The 16,688-nt window shown below is 43.3% G+C and overlaps 1 protein-coding gene across 2 annotated transcripts in view; it reads right to left on the reverse strand.

The window, feature by feature from the left end:
• Nucleotides 1-16,688, reverse strand: part of ZMAT4 (zinc finger matrin-type 4) — a 352,855-nt gene that overhangs the window by 147,201 nt on the left and 188,966 nt on the right. For both annotated transcript variants that reach the window (XM_082444191.1, XM_082444190.1), the window contains one exon: nucleotides 7,064-7,220. In XM_082444191.1, coding sequence (XP_082300317.1) covers nucleotides 7,064-7,220 — 157 coding nt within the window. The remainder of the gene's footprint in view (nucleotides 1-7,063; nucleotides 7,221-16,688) is intronic.

Consider the following 16,688-nt stretch of genomic DNA (forward strand, 5'->3'; position numbering starts at 1 on the left):
CAGGGTGAATCGATGGCCAACAAGGCCCCATGCTTGATGCAGCAGGAACTACCTTTGGCCAGAAAGTCAGTGGGACTGGAGCTGGTTGAGAAGAGCCAGTAGGACTTCCTGCAGCCCCTCTTATGGCATCAGTGGAATCTTCAATTACCCATTGAGCTTGGTGTCCTGTGGCATCACATGAGGCTGGAGCAGGTGGGACCACAGAGCCAGAAATAGATCTGCAGAATCCCGCAGCTCTGTGTTTGCCCTGCCCTGCTCCCATCCGATGCATCCGACGGCCCTTGGATCCCTGACTCAGGCCCTCCTCCTAACCTCTGAGTTTCTCTCACCCTGACCCTGCTTTGCTGTCCCCATCTCACAGCCCACCTCTGCCCCACCCCAAGCTTCTGCACCGACTATGCCTCTTCCTCCTATGATTTCTGGACTCGGCTAGTCCACACCCTGGACGTCCCAGGCCAACACCACCAACGGCTCCCTCCCTGCACACAGCACAGAGCCCCGCTTCTCCCATCCTCCGACTTGCCCTCTGCTCAGATCCGGTCTCCTGCTCAGTCCTATTAGCTCCATCCTCCCTCTCTGCCCAGTCACGCTGGATTATGTCTCCTTTGGCAGATTTCCCTGGCTGTTTTGACTCGTCTTCTCCCCAGGTTCCTGTGACCTGTACCCTGACCCCTACATCTGCACTCGTACTTGTCCTCAGGCAGGGACAGAACGCCAGGTGACACTGGCTGTCACTCTCTGTTTCAAGAACACGGAACACAGGCAAGCTTGTGTCCGGGGAGGATGCGGGAGAACAAGTGTGGAGCCCTGTTCCCTCCAGGAGGTGCTCTTGGTAAAGTAGATTCACACAACGGAAGCAGCCTTGGATGACAAGACAATAAGGTATTTCAAGAGCAAAATTATATGGCCCGGAGTTCAGAGCGGGGTAAATAAAGACAGCTTCATTTCCTAAGCAAACAGAGCAAAACATTTCCTGAGCTCTACGTGGCTCTGTGATCAGCACTTTGCATTTATTAATCAGATCCTATAATCATTGTGGAAAGCCTTTGATATAAGTAACAGCATTAGACCCATTGTACAGATTGGGAAAGGGCAGTCTGGGCAGGTGAAGTCCTCAGCCAGTAAAGGGTGGGGTCTGACTGACCTGCTTAATATCACAGGACAAAGTCAGCAGCGGTTTTGCACAGCGAAGTAATAAGTTATACTTGGGGGTAAGGCCCTGATACAAAGATATACCTCCTTCCCTCAGGCAAGTCTCTGAAAACAGTCACGTCAGTTCCCTATGTTGAATTTGAGGCTCCCCAAGGTGAAATAAGTAAAATATACATAAAGGAGTGTCCTGTTTGGCTAAGTATTTACTTAGCCCAGGTGTGTTAGTTTCCTCTGGCTGCTGTCACAAAGTACCACAAAATTAGTGGCTTAAAGCAATACAGTTTTACTGTATCACCATTCTGGAGGTCAGAAATCTTAATTCCATAGGCAACGTCAGTTGCCCCTTGCCATGTAACACATATTCACAGGTTCTGGGGATTCGGAAGTGGACACATTTGGATACACTATTTGGTCTCCTCCAGGCAGTGACAGTACCCTTGGGGCGCCACCAATGGCAGACCTGCAGCCATTGAACACATACCCCTACAGGGCACCCAGGCAGCTACGGGGAAAATCCAGCACCGCTTACGGCACAGGAGCCCAGAATGGAGCCATCCACCTGGTTCCTCATCCTCCCCTGCTCTGTTGGAAGTGCTCCCCTTCACCTACAGACTCGGCTCCTGTGAGGGGCCTCCAGGGCCAATCCCTGCCTTCTGTGAGCAGGTTTACATCAACCTTCTAGCCCTTTATGTTTCCACTCTGATCACACAGCTCCTTCCATATACCTGAGATTGGCACTCCCTTCTGGGCCTTCATTCTGGTGTCTGGTTCCTTGTTTGATCCTTCAGAGACGTTGAGTTCTTGTCTTTTCTTTCTTTTTTTTTATAAATTTATTTACTTTATTTATTTATTTTTGGCTGTCTTGGGTCTTTGTTGCTGCACGCGGGCTTTCTCTAGTTGCGGTGAGCGGGGGCTACTCTTCGTTGCGGTGCGCGGGCTTCTCATTGCGGTGGCTTCTCCTGTTGCAGAGCATGGGCTCTAGGTGCACGGGCTTCAGTAGTTGTGGCACACAGGCTCAGTAGTTGTGGCTCGCGGGCTCTAGAGCGCAGGCTCAGTAGTTGTGGCACACGGGCTTAGTTGCTCTGCGGCATGTGGTATGTTCCCGGACCAGGGCTCAAACCCGTGTCCCCTGCATTGGCAGGCAGATTCTTAACCACTGCGCCACCAGGGAAGCCCAAGTTCTTGTCTTGAAAAAGATTTACTGTCACCTCTATTTGCTTGCCAGTCCTCAGTCCCAGATGCAGAGTCCTGCCCTCGGCTTGGTGGCTGTGTCTCTCTCCACCTGACAGGTTTCCTAAACGCCAGAGCCTGTTTGTGTCCTCGGCTCCGTGGCCACCCCCTGCCCCTGAGTTCACAGTCCCTGCTCCCCCGGCCCACCAGCACCAGCACTGCCCCCTCTCCTGGGCCAGGCCCCGCCTTGGTTCACAGAACTCATCCCAGAAAGGTCCGTCTCCAAGGAGACCCAATCCCGGGCACCCTTGTGCTCCTCCCAAGGCAGAGTTTGAATAACCCCATGTTAATCATAATCAGTACGTCAGAGGCTCTGATAGAGGAAAGGGGTCAGGCTGCCTACTACCCCCCATCAACTCACCAAAGGCTCACTTGGGAAGAACACAAGACCTTCTAATTTTCAAAGCACTTTTCAATCTATCATTTTCTCTGTAAAAGGGCCAGTGAGGTAAATGCATCCGGTATAAGAAATAGACGACTGATGGGAAAACTAAGGTTGAAAAGTATGTGGAGCTACTAAAGGAGATGCGACAAGACAGAGCCAGGGCCTCACTTCCTGTCTCCTGACTCCCCGGCTAGGATTTCTTCTGCCATATTATGTCAGTGGGTCAAGCCTGTAGGTAGCATCCGCTGAGAATCTCAGGGTTGGAAGGTCTTTAAATGTCATCCAGGCTAACCATGTAATCTAGGGACATTAAGTGTCCTCTAGGCTAATGTCATGATGGTGGCAGCCACTCAGGAAATGCCCTGCCAAGTGGTCAGCCAGCCTCTGCTTCAAAAGTAGCCCCCAGACACACAGCTCACCTTTGAGTGTCTCTGAACACTAATAAAGCCTTCCTTATCTTGAGCTCAGATCTAACCCCCTAAGGTCTACCTACTCATTGGTTGAATCTGTTGCACCCAGGCACACACATGCATGTGTGCACACACACATATGAATACACACACACATATGCATACACACACACACATAACAGGGAAGAGCCGAACTGGACTACCTGTTGGATCTGTTTCTTTTACCGTAACCTCTGCTTTCCGCTGCTTTTGTTCATTAAAAGGGTACTGTCTATACATAATTGCCTGCCCTGGGGAACCCCGCCCCTCTGCCTGAATGTTAAACCGAAGTGCCTTTGTTCAGGGAAACTCTGGACCCTGTTCCACCTGTAGATGGCTGCAAGAAAGAAGAAATGAACACATCCCCTCCCGGAGGCTGGCCATTCCAGGGGATAGTTGCATAACTTATGGCCTTCTTACTTTACTTCCTCATCTTCTTCCTTTCTCTGTGCTATAAAATAAACTGGCATCCAAACCCCGATAAGATGGTTATTTTGAGACTTTAGTCTGCCATAATCTTGGTCTGGCGGCTTTCGTATTCCCTGCCTCAACACCTTGTCTCCGATTTATTGGCCTGTCGTGCGGCGAGCAGAGAGAACTTGGACCCGGTAACACGCACACAGCATGACTCTTTCCCATGACAGCCTTCTGAGTAATCTCTTTTCCGTGCTAAACAACCCCACTCCCTTTCCTCTCCCTCCAGTGAGAGGATTTCCATGCCCTTCACCATTCTGGCCTCTGTCCTCTGAGTCACCTCGGAACGCTTCCCACAGTGTGGCAGTGACACGACCACGGCAGCCTCAATCTAGCCTCCGAGCTGGGCAAGACCTTCACGCTGGAATCTGCCAAGGCTTGGAGAACGTGGTGGGTCCCGAGTCCTCACCACGCTCTCATCTTACAGAAGGATCTAGAAAAGCATGAACTGGAGCAGAGATTCCACAACACACTAACAAACAAGATCCGGAACTGGGTTTTGTTCTAGTGGTCCTACCAAGCATTTCAGAAATTCTAGTAAATACACGTCCATCTGGAAAGGCAACCCAAACCTAAACTATGTAATTCGGCAGGATCCCCAGCTGATGCTTGATCAAAGCACATCTTGAGTAGGAGGAAAGGTAATGATTCCCGGATACCAACCGCTCGCCCTCATCAGATGGAGCAGCTCGGAGAAGCAATGAGCTGTACTTCAATTATTCCTGCCCAGAAATCGCCACCGTTCAGGAGCCTCTTATTTCTGGAGGGGAGGCTTCAGCAGCACACCTGAGCAGGGAGATTGCTTCTGAATTCAGTTGTTTGGGATTTATATGTTCTCTTTTTTCCTTTTGTTTTCATGATAGAAGTAATGTCAAGCCAATCTGGTTGATTAGGCAGAGCAGTTCCTAGATGGACAGAGCACGGTGAACCTTCGGGCACCACTGCTGGGCTCGGCCGCAGGCAGCAAGGGCGGATGGCAGGCAATCCCGACTCCACTCAAGGAGCAGAAGGGGTTGCACTTGGGGGCTCAGGAAGCCCGTGGCCTGGGTATTCTTTTCTGCTGCCTCTTGGTCCTTATCCTGCATTTGCAGTAACTGCATTCTGCTGGAGACCAAGCCTCAACCTCTATCCTAGGTCTGGCAAACCGGGTTCCTGATGTGTCCTTATACTTGGTTTCCAGCCCAGCACTCTGGTCTAAAATGACGGTGCCCTGCCATGCTCTGAACAGCCTTTTCTTTCCCTAGAGCCCCAGGACCGCAGCCAGCACCCTGCTACCACCTGCCCGACTTTCTTGATGCTGGTACCCTGCTTGAGTCTCAGCACGATCTCGGTACCCAGAATCTCCATTGCTGGATTCCACCCTCCTATCAGGCCCTCCACCCTTGTCCTGTGCCTCAGGACATAATGCCTACCCTCTGCTTACACTTGTACCTAATGACTCACCTCCCTCTAGGAGGACACATTGCTTTCTTTGCTCCCTGCCAGCAGCTGGGTTGACAACAATGCCAGCCCAGGGACCAACGTAGCTTCCCAGGCTCTCCAGTTCTGTCTGAAGTTACCATGTTCCAAGATCCTTTCTGCTCAAAGCAGCTTTGGAGGAGAATGGATGAGAGGTTAACCTGCAGAAAGAGAGATGCTGGGAAAAGACAACCAGCATCTGTTTCCATAGCCCAAGCCACGAGCTGTGAGTGCTACCTTCCCCCCGCCCACCCCCATTCCCTCCTCACCCACCCAGCGCCTTGATGCCTGTCACAGCGAGGACTGGGCCAGCTCCATGGACGCCAAGACTAAGTCATTAAGGAAACACTGCACTTCAAGTATTTTAGATCTTTTTCCTTTGGGATATATTGATGGCAACTAACAACGCTGAGGATAACTCAGAAAAACAAACTGATGCTTGGTTATCTTAAGGACGTATTGAAATTCACAAAGAACTATTTTTTTTTGCCTGGTGGTGATTTTTTTTACAGAAATAATAACTCCCATTTGCTAATTAATGTGATAAACAAAGATATAGCCTCTTCTCTTCCATCACCACCCCCAAAATTAATTTTAACAGCAATACTAAGCTTAGGCAGAGAGAACAAATGGGCTAGTTACACATTCATGGAGAACAGGTAAAAACTTTCCAGTGGTTGTTTCTTTGAGGTGTCTATTTTAAGAGATTTGAGAGGGAGTAGGTTACAAGGTGAGTATCCAACCTTTTAGAGAGCAAAAATCAAGAGTTTCGACCAAGTGCCTGCTTATCAAATGTCAACACACAGAATGTGCCTAAATCAAGCTGAGCTTGTCTCCAAATTCCACGTGTTTTGCAATGCCATCCTATATCTGAATGTCATAGCCACCTTTCCAAAAACAATAGTCTTTAGTTCAACTAAGTAGAAAAATGCAGTGAAAAGATTCCTTGCTCGTCTCCAAGTAAAAGCAGATATCTTTCTTAAGAAAAACACCAGTGAGGATAAAAGCCAAGTATTGTTTTAGACTCTCTTCAATTTCAAAAATACCATTGAAAAAATAATTACACCCACGATTTATGCATGATTCATTAGGCAGCCAGATACACTGCACTGCTACCTTGTAATTGCACTGAAAAAGTCAACATCATGAAATATACCCTCAACTTCTTGGGATCATCACCTAGTCTAGTAACATCTTTGCCACAATGTAAATCTTGTCCAAAGAATCTATCTTGATTAAATGATAACAGTAGTAATGTAGTTCTATGACTTAATAGACTTCTGAAGAATTTTTTTTTTTGTTACTTCTGAAGAACTAGAGGGTCAAATGATCTGTTATCAATGTTTAAGCTTTTTATTGTGGAAGTTAATAGGCTTGAATCACAAGATTCCCTACAAAGATGACTGAAATGTCATCTGGGGGGAGGGGGTGGGTGCACCCCGGGTGTCAGCACATGGAAGTGTTTTTAAAGACTCCCGTTTTCCTCCTCCCTATCCCCCTGAAGATAAGAACATTATCCAGGAGTAAGTAGGGAAGCAATATGTGTACAATACACTAACCATCACCCCTACTGATTACAGACCAAAACTAGAAAGGACAGTGTTCCTTACATAATAGATAGATTATCTTACATGATATACGATAAATATGACAGACAACATCTTGCAGGATGGAAACAGCCATTCAGAAGATGCAAACTGCTGAATTACGAATCTGAAGGCGCCAGGTTGAGAGAACCAGCCCTTGAATTTAACAGTCTTATGACAGCACAAGTTCCGCTGGGCTACCTGTTCATCCCTTTAGGTTTTCCTCTCATCCACTCTCATCCTGGCAGCCACCCGTGAAGAGGGAGGCTGACGAACGGGACGGACACTGGATTTCGGTGTCTCCCCGCCATCACTGTTCAGACACCTACCTGTGGTCGTTAATGGGGTTTTCTCTCCTAGCAACAGTTTTAACCTCTTGGCATGGATTTTGCCTTGATAATGTGAATCAGCCACCACCGCGGAGGTGAAGGACATGTTACAGAGGGTGCAGCACTTGTTTTTATCCACCATGTCGGCATCACTTCCCTGTGAGGGAGACAGATGAAGAGAACATTAGAGAGAGCCCCAAGGCCTCTGAGGTTTTTGTCCCATTCCGTTTTGTCGCACGTGAAACTTGCCATAGACTTTCTTCTTCAAATGTCTGTGTTGTCTTTGCTCTGCAATCTCTTTTTTCTTCTCCATGATAATCATCATCAAAACTTTCTCAGTTACTAACTTCAACCTATATTTAATAGGGACCACTACTGCCGGGCACTGGGAACACAGGACAAATGGGCGGATATGAACTACCCGCAGAAAACCAAGGCCCACAGCAGGTGAAAACAGTGGATCTGGCACCGGGCGGAATGGGGTCTCTCACTGCATCCATTATACGCATCAAAGTAAGTAAAATATCAGAGTTCACATGGCCTGAATTATTTAGCAAAAAATTATCATTTGGCATTCAGCTCTGCCTTTGACCCACTTTAGTCTCACCAGGATACGTGGTCCCATGTTCAAGATTTTTTTAAAGATTTCTTTAAGGAAATGAATATTTTTCATAATTAACTTGAGTCTATATCATAAAGCTATGGTGAGCGTGCTGGCTGAATTTTCCAAGAGAGTTTGTGCCATTTTCCTTTTTTTCAGGACAGGTGATTCATTAACTGCGGCACAAAATACTTAAATCCAGCTTGATTTTTATTCCTTTGTAAGACTTCACGAAAATGAATAATGATTTGGAGAAAATAAATCCTTTGTCAGACCATGTGACCTGTCTATTGTGCTCACAGATCATCAATTGCTTATATTCTGTGAGGGGAAGATTAATCCATGGGCTCCCCTCGTGCCTAGTTAGAAATTGAAGGTAAAGAAGACTCTCAGATAAGGAGTTAATCTATTCCTTAGTGGAACGGCAGTAGCAAAGCATCTCTTTATTAAAACAGCAGCCTTGGGTGAGTATCTTGCCCCACAATGGCCCCTTCTCCTATTCCCGGCAGGCCCAAGGAGTGCAATTTAAAATAAAAAGGAATGAAATTGGGTCATCTGTAGAGAAATGGATGGACCTAGAGACTGTCACACAGAGTGAAGTAAGTCAGAAAGAGAAAAACAAATATCGTGTATTAACGCATACGTGTGGAATTTAGAAAAAATGGTATACATGATCTTATTTGCAAAGCAAAAATAAAGACACAGACGTAGAGAACAAACATATGGATACCAAGGGGGGAAGGCGGGGTGGGATGAATTGGGAGATAGGGATTGACATATATACACTATTGATACTATGTATAAAATAGGTAGCTAACAAGAACGTACTGTATAGCACAGGGAACTCTACTCAATGCTCTGTGGTGACCTAAATGGGAAGGAAATCCAAAAAAGAGGGCATATAGGTATACGTATAGCTGATTCACTTTGCTGTAGAGTAGAAACTAACACAACATTGTAAAGCAACGGTACTCCAATGAAAAATTTTTTTAAATAAAATAGCATGGAGACGAGGATGAGGGTGGGGATGGGACTGAGAAAGGGAATTCTGTATTTTTCTGCATAATGATAAGATGTCCAGACTGCTGGAGAGTGCTGCCTTGAAAGTTATGTGGCAGTTAGAAAACTAACTCCTTCCTTCTTAAGGCATTCGTTGGTAATATGGCTGACAATTGGCAGGCAATCTTGGGAGGAGCGGTGTGTGTGTGTGTGTGTGTGTGTGTGTGTGTGTGTGTGTGTGAGTGTGTGTGTGTGTGAATGTACCAGGAGGCTGGTCTGCAGTTCGGGGATCGGGAAAAAGGAGAGACGCCATAAGAGTCTCTGAGATTTGGAGTCCCACTTACAACCATTTATTCTCTTGACCTTAGCATTTAAATCTTAGCATCTCCCCAGCCCCCTTACCACAGCTAATGAGTGAGATTGAAAGAAATGTACTGCTAGGGGCTGGGGTGGGGGTCGGTGAAAGGAGATGGATTCTATGGAGAGGGGAGGGGCTTCCTGAAAGGGGTCTCCAAGAGAGGCACAAACCTCAGGGCAGGACGTCTGGTTAGACATCGAGACTGGACTCACCAAGTGTACCCTTGCTGAGGGTTTCAAGCCGAGGTTTTCTCCTCAATACAAAACCAAAAAGGGAATTCCCTGGAGGTCCAGTGGTTAAGGCTCTGCGATTCTACTGCAGGGGGTGCGCGTTCAATCCCTGGTCGGGGAACTAAGATTCTGTATGCCTTGTGGCACAACCAAAAAATTTATTTTTAATTTAAAAAGTAATAAAAATAAAAATAAAAAACCAAAATGAAGTCATAAATACTTGTACCCCTTTGTCTGGTCTACTGTGGAGCTGACTGGACCAGGCAGGAAATAGGAGAAGAGTTGGCTTCCCCGCATCGACCTCACCAGCCAAGCCCAGGAGATGCCTCAGATCTATGTATGGGGTAGAGCTAGGAATACTGGGAAATACAAATCAGGGAGTTACTGAAGGCTTTGAGCCCAATAAATGAGGAGTGGGCAGCTCGGTAGGACTGAGAGACACAAACTGGCACTTTCCCACTCTGTGTGAGAGGATATTTGTCCTACATTTGGGGCGGGGGAGAAAGGAAGGTTGTCAAGGTGAAAGTGGTTGCTTGATTTACCCGTTTTCACCTACTTATGCATAATATGGGTCAAGGCACCTAATTTTTTTCTTAAAATTAGGCAGAAGATCATAAGCCAAAGCTTAACTCACAAGCTACACCTATTTAGATCACGTGCATCCCTCCTGCCTCTTTCTAGCAAAATTGCCGGCCCAGCCTGTCCCTCTCTCCCTGGAGTTCTAATGATGGAGACATTTCTACGGAAAGTGGCTGCTGTCATTATATAAAGTGTATTCAGAACTAGTTTCTGGGGCAAAGGACAGCCCTCAAACTGTATAATGACCAGTGGGTTTATGGTATTCATTCACCCAACACATTTTTAAGGACCTCCTAAATGTGCGAGATGCTGTGTTAGATGAATATAACCCTACTCCTTGTTATTAAGTAGGTTGGGACCAGGAGAATTGGAGAAGGCAGGTATAAAATGAAAGGAAAATATTGTAATCAAAGACATATAGTCTCCTATTGGACCCACACTCTCCCAATTGTAAGGTAAAAAGACTAGTAATGTAAATGAGCCTATTTCTGTGGATTTTCATCTTCAAGCCTTTCTTGTGCCTGGAATGTCCTTCCTCGTCATTTCCTGTCTAATCTCCTCTTTCCAGAACCTGTTTTCATGACCCAGGTTAACCATCACTTCTTGAGATGAAGCTTCTTCTGTCTCCCTCTACTGTCCTGCAGAAGTGGGCACTGATCTTAGGGTCCTCTGTGTGTCCTGTACATACTTCTCTTAGAATAGAGCACTGAGTCGTGATATTTATTTGTTTTCATATTTGTTCCCCTTGTGAGGAAGAAGGACATTGCTAAGGTCAAGGAAATTGATACTGAGGCCCCAGCTTTTAGCACAATGCTTGCCACACAGTGGGACCTGCAGATATTTACTGAATGAATGGAGGAGTTGAGGGTTGGTTTGTGAGGTTAGTAAATTGCATGCCATAAGAAGTCAAAAGAGGAGACAGGTAATGCAAGGAGGTCTATGGTCAGCCCAGATCTTTCAGACTAACAGGAAGTTGGCCAGAAAAAAACCCAGAATTTTCAACAATTTATAAACTAACTTGAGGGTTCAACTAGGGCAACATTTTCCAAAAATTTATGTTTGTTTCATCATGGTTTTAATATATATTCTTCGATTTCTGCTCTGCTGGGCAATCTCATTCACATCACAATATAGAACAGCGGTCCCCAACCTTTTTGGCACCAGGGACCAGTTTCGTGGAAGACAATTTTTCCATGGACCGGGGTTGGGGGGGGGATGGTTGTGGGATGATTCAAGGGCATTGCATTTATTGCACTTTATTTCTATTATTATTACATTGTAGTATATAATGAAATAATTATACAACTCACCAGAATGCACCATCAGTGGGAACCCTGAGCTTGTTTTCACTTGCCACTCACTGATAGGGTTTTGATATGAGTCTACAAGCAATTGATTTATTATGGTCTCTGTGCAGTCAAACCTCTCTGCTAATGATAATCTGTATTTGCAGCCACTCCCCAGCGCTAGCATCACCGCCTCAGCTCCACCTCAGATCACCAGGCATCAGATTCTCATAAGGAGCGCGCAACCTAGATCCCTTGCATGCGCATTTCACAGTAGGATTCGCGCTCCTATGAGAATCTAATGCCGCCGCTGATCTGACAGGAGGCGGAGTTCAGGCGGTAACGCGAGCGATGGGGAGCGGCTGTAAATACAGATGGAGCTTTGCTGGTTTGCCTGCCGCTCACCTCCTGCTGTGCGGCCCCATTCCTAACAGGCCATGGACCAGTACCGTGGACCCCTGATATAGAAGAATCAAAGAATAATAGAAGCAGAGAACCAATTGTTATGCAAAATATATCATGGGATGTAATTATGCCATCACTGCAGAAGAGGGTCAAAGAAAGTTTAGCTGTCTGACAAGAGAGGGGCTGGGATGCCCTGAGAAGTTAGGCAGATTTTGAGGCCCATAGGACATCTTTTATAGGCTATTTTACTAAAGAGGTCAGTGTAACTCACATGATGCCACCATCTCTGATTCCTCTAATGACCCTGGTGGAGATGCAACTACTCAGAAAGAATCTCAATATTAACCAACGGCCTGGAAACTGCTGGAATTTAATTGTGTGTTCCTGGCTATCTATATCCTAAATTCATAGCTCCTTGCAACTACAGATCATAGCATTGTTCCTAGAGTCTCCTACTGCCCCCCAGAGCCCTGCTCTTCTATGGCTCAGGGGAGAAATTCCATAAAAGTTGATGAACTGACCTCAATGAACACATTTAAGGTTTCTGGCTTAAAGAATTGAGAATGGCCCCCAACTACCAAGTAAATTAAAGGGAGTCCAAGATTGTCTTAAAATATGGTTTTCAAACTGGAGGTAAACATTCAGTGGGACTTTTTCAATGCAGTATCCACATGGCTGAAAGAAAAAGAAATTGTGGAGGGTCCTAAGGCTGCCTAGTCAAAGCATTTTGCAAAGTTAAGAACTTTTCAGAAGAATTCCATCTAGGTGAAAAAAACCTGGCTGACTAGGCCAGAAATCTAGTCCCAAAATTCTGTTTTCTTTTTTTGTACTTTTTTTTTTTTACTTAATTCAAATAACTTTCTTCATTCTCCTTTACTTTAAGAGAGTGTAAAAAGTCTGAGAGAGAGACTTTTACTTCAGAATGTCACAGTGAGGAATCCTGTGAAATTGTTCCCTGGCAAAATAACCATAACCAGTGAAAATTCTTTTTTTAAAAAAAAACCCTTTAAAGTCTCTGAAAATTATCCTAAGAGCAAACACCAAATTAAAAAATATATATCTATTTAAGAAAATATACTAACTCTCAGTAAGAACAGTGAGAGTCTATGGCACTTCAGAGACAACCTCTCCCTCCCTACTGACCTCCCAATTCAGCATGAAAAAAGGTCCACTCTTCTGTGTGTGGTCAAGAAATTAGTGTTCCCTCTCCCATCAGCTCCCCATTAAGAGATATCAAGAAGAACAGATCACCAACACATCCCCTTTAGCTCCAAGCTGTAGAAACTAAATTCCTGGCAATGTAGCCCAGACAGAGATCAGGTACTCTCTTCCTCACTCTTTTTCATAGGACAGAAGCTCTTTCCCTGGCATAGCAGGCCAAGAATATTGGAACCATGATTGGCCATGCCCCAGTTTGCTTGGAGGACAGAGGTTCTGTGCCAGGGGAAACAAGCTAAGAAGACCAGAGGCTGCCACCTCTGCCCAGATAATAAAGCAGAGCTGTCACTCTGAGAAAAGCAGTGGCTCAGAGATTTTTCCGTAAGAACAGAGGGGGGAGAGGGGCTGTAAGAACAGAGAGCTCCTAAACTCTCCCCAGAGGAACTGACTGAGTTTGAAATAGAGTGTGGGAAGGTTTATGCTAAAGGATGCTCTCAAAAACAATGGAGGTTTTGGTGGTAAGCAATTAAGAGAAAGCTGATAGCTCCATCAGAGCAATAAGCTAAACCATAGCCCAGCTAGTTTATCAGAAAGAACCAGGGAAAGAGACAGCTAAGGCGAGCCTTCCCGGAGTGAGAACAAACTTCAAAGACTTGCCTCAAAAACTAATGCTACAAAAAGGACTGAATTTAATCAGATCAGAATTTATATTGAGCACTGGCAAAAACAGAAGAGCAATCATCCAGCAATTAGCAGAGCCTAAGAGCTAGGTGTGATTCTAGCAGAGGCAGACAGCTTAACAGAGAAGATCAGGGAAAGAGACAGTCACATAGAGTCCTGCAAAAACACTGTCACCCCACAATGACTGTGCACTTTCCTAAAGCTGTTCCTCTGAGCAATGACATTTGTGGCTGCATATCATGGGGGGGAAAGAGATATAATTAAAATAATCTAGCAAAGATGTTGGACAAATAAATAAGCCATCAAGAACAAAAACAAACCCAAGAGGGTGGGGGAATAAGTTTCCAGAATTGCTACAATATATTACCTAAAATATCAAATTTTCAACAACAAAATTAAAAAACAAAACAAAAAAAACCCCAGAAAAGTGTAACCCATACAGAGGAAAAAAAAAAAAAAAAAAGGGCCCAGATGTTAGGTTTATCTGGCAAAGACTTCAAAGCAACATCAAAGACTTAAAACAATTACAAATGTGTTCAAAGAATTAAAGGAAATCATGCTTAAATAATGAAATGTATGATGCCAATATGCTATAAAGTAGAGAATATCAATAAAGAAATAGAAACAATGAAAAAGAATAAAATGGATATTCTGGAGTTAAAAAGTGCAGTAATTGAAATTAAAAATTCATCGGTAGTTTTGAGCTTGCAGAAGAAAGAATCAGTGAACTTGAAGATAGATCAAGATAGAGATTGTGCAATTCAGAAAAGAGAGAAAAAAAAGAATGAAGAAAATTGAACAGAGACTCAGAGAAATGTGGAACACAATGAAGCACACCAACATACGCATAAAATTGTAATACCAGAAGCAGAAAAGAAAGAGAAAGGAGCAGGAAAACATATTCAAAAAAATAATGACTGAAAACTTCCCAAATCTGAAGAAAAACATTCATCTACACATCCAAGACATTCAACAAGACTCAAGTAGAATAAGCACAAAATTATCTACATCCAAATACTTCATAGTAAAAACACTGAAAGCCAAAGACAAGGGGAAATTTTTGAAGCAGCAGAGAAACACAGCTCATCACAGACAAGGGAACCAAAATAAGATAAACAGTTGACTTCTCATCAGAAGCAATAAAGGTCAGAAGACAGTGGGATGACATACTCAAAAGGCTGAAAGAAAGAAATCTATCAACCAAGAATCTTATATCCAGCAAAACTTTTTTTTTCAAAATTTAAGGTTAAATAAAGTCATTCATAGATTTTTTAAAACTGAGAGAATTTGTTCCTAGCAGATCCACACTATAAGAAATACTAAAGGAAGTTCTTGAGGCTGAAAGCAAATGACATCAGACAATAAATTGAATCTCATAAAAAGAAACAATAAACAAAGAGCACCAGTAAAGGTAACTATGTAATTATAAAAGACAACGTAAATGCATATGTCTTTCTTCTCTTAACTAATTTAAAAAGTATATAGAGTCACATGTATATATTTGTATAGTTGGGCCAATAATATATAGAAATATAATGTGTTTGACAATAATAGCACAAAGGAGGTAGGTGGGAGCAAACCTGTAATACAGTAAGGAAATGACACCAGGTTGTAACTCAAATCCACAGGAACTAATGTTAAGAACCATAAAGAGTAAATAAGAAGGTGAATACAACAAACACTAAAATATATACTGTTCTCCTTTAATTTCTCAGCTTCCTTAAGGATATAAAATTACATAAAATAGTAATTATATCAATATATCATTGGGTTTGTGACATGCATAGATGTAATATATATACATAATAATAGTAGCACAAAAAATGGAAGGAGAGAAGACGGCTATACAAGAGTAATATTTCTATATTTGGCTAAAATTAAGTCAGTATAAATCTTAAGTAGATTCTGATAAGCTGGGATGTATGTGTAAGCCCTACAGCAACCACTAAATAAATAATTTCGAATAATACAGTGAAAAATCACTAAAGGAATTAAAGTGGTATAGTACAAAATATTCTCTTAATGCAAAAGAAAGTGGTATAGGAGAAATAGGGAATAAAAAAGACATAATTCATACAGAAAATATAAACTAAAATGGTAAACATAAATCAACTATAGCAACAATAACACTAAACTGTGGCAGTATTATACAGTCTAATCAAAATAGAGATGATAAGACTGGATAAATAGAAAACATGACCAATCAATATGCTGTCTGGAGTACACACACTTTGGATTCAGTGATACAAACGGGTGAAACTACAAGAATGAAAAGATGGGACTTCCCTGGTGGTCCAGTGGTTAAGACACCATGATTCCACTGCAGGGGGTCATGGGTTCAATCCCTGGTCAGGGAACTAAGATCCCGCATGCCACAGGGCGTGGCCAAAAAATAAAATAAAATGAGCATAGTTTTAAAAAATAAAATAAAAAAATTAAAAGATATATCAGGCAAACGGCATATATAACCAATCTGTAGTGACTCCTAGGAAAAGACCTAGGCAGTACACTTTTTAACATCAGTTTGAGCAATCTCTTTTTAGATATGTATTCTCAGGCAAGGGAAACAAAAAACAAAAATAAACAAATGGGACTATATCAAGCAAAATACTTCTGCGCAGCAAAGAAAACCATCAACAAAACAAAAAGACAACCTACCAAGTGGGAGAAGCTGTTTGCAAATCATATATCTGATAAGAGGTTAATATCCAAAATATATAAAGAATTCATACAATTCACAATTAAAAAATAAAACTGATTAAAAAATGAGCACAGGAGTTGAAGAGACATTTTTTCCCAAAGAAGACCTACAGATGGCCAACACATGAAAAGTTGCTCAATGTCACTAATCATCAGAGAAATACAAATCAAAACCACAAGGAGATATTACCTCACACCTGTCAGAATGGCTACTTTCAAAAAGATAATAAATAACAAGTGTTGGCAAGAAAGTAGAGAAGAGGGAACCTTGTGCACTGTTGTTGGGAGTGTAAATTGGTGCAGCCACTATGAAAAACAGTACTGAGGTTCCTCAAAAAATTAAAAATACAACTACCATATGATCCAGCAATTCCACTTCTGGGTTTCCAAAGAAAACAAAAGCACTAATTTGAAAAGATACATGCACCCCTATGTTCATTGCAGCATTATTTACAATAGCCAAGATATGGAAGCAACCTAAGTACCCATCAACAGATGAATGGATGGATAAAGAAGACATAATACATATATATACACACACACACACACACACACACACACACATAATGGAATGTTGGTCATAAAAAGAATGAAATTTTGCCATTTGTGACAAACATGGATAGACCTA

This window comes from Balaenoptera physalus (assembly GCF_965194825.1).
Source record: "Balaenoptera physalus genome assembly, chromosome: 21".
In the NCBI taxonomy this organism is placed as follows: domain Eukaryota; kingdom Metazoa; phylum Chordata; class Mammalia; order Artiodactyla; family Balaenopteridae; genus Balaenoptera; species Balaenoptera physalus.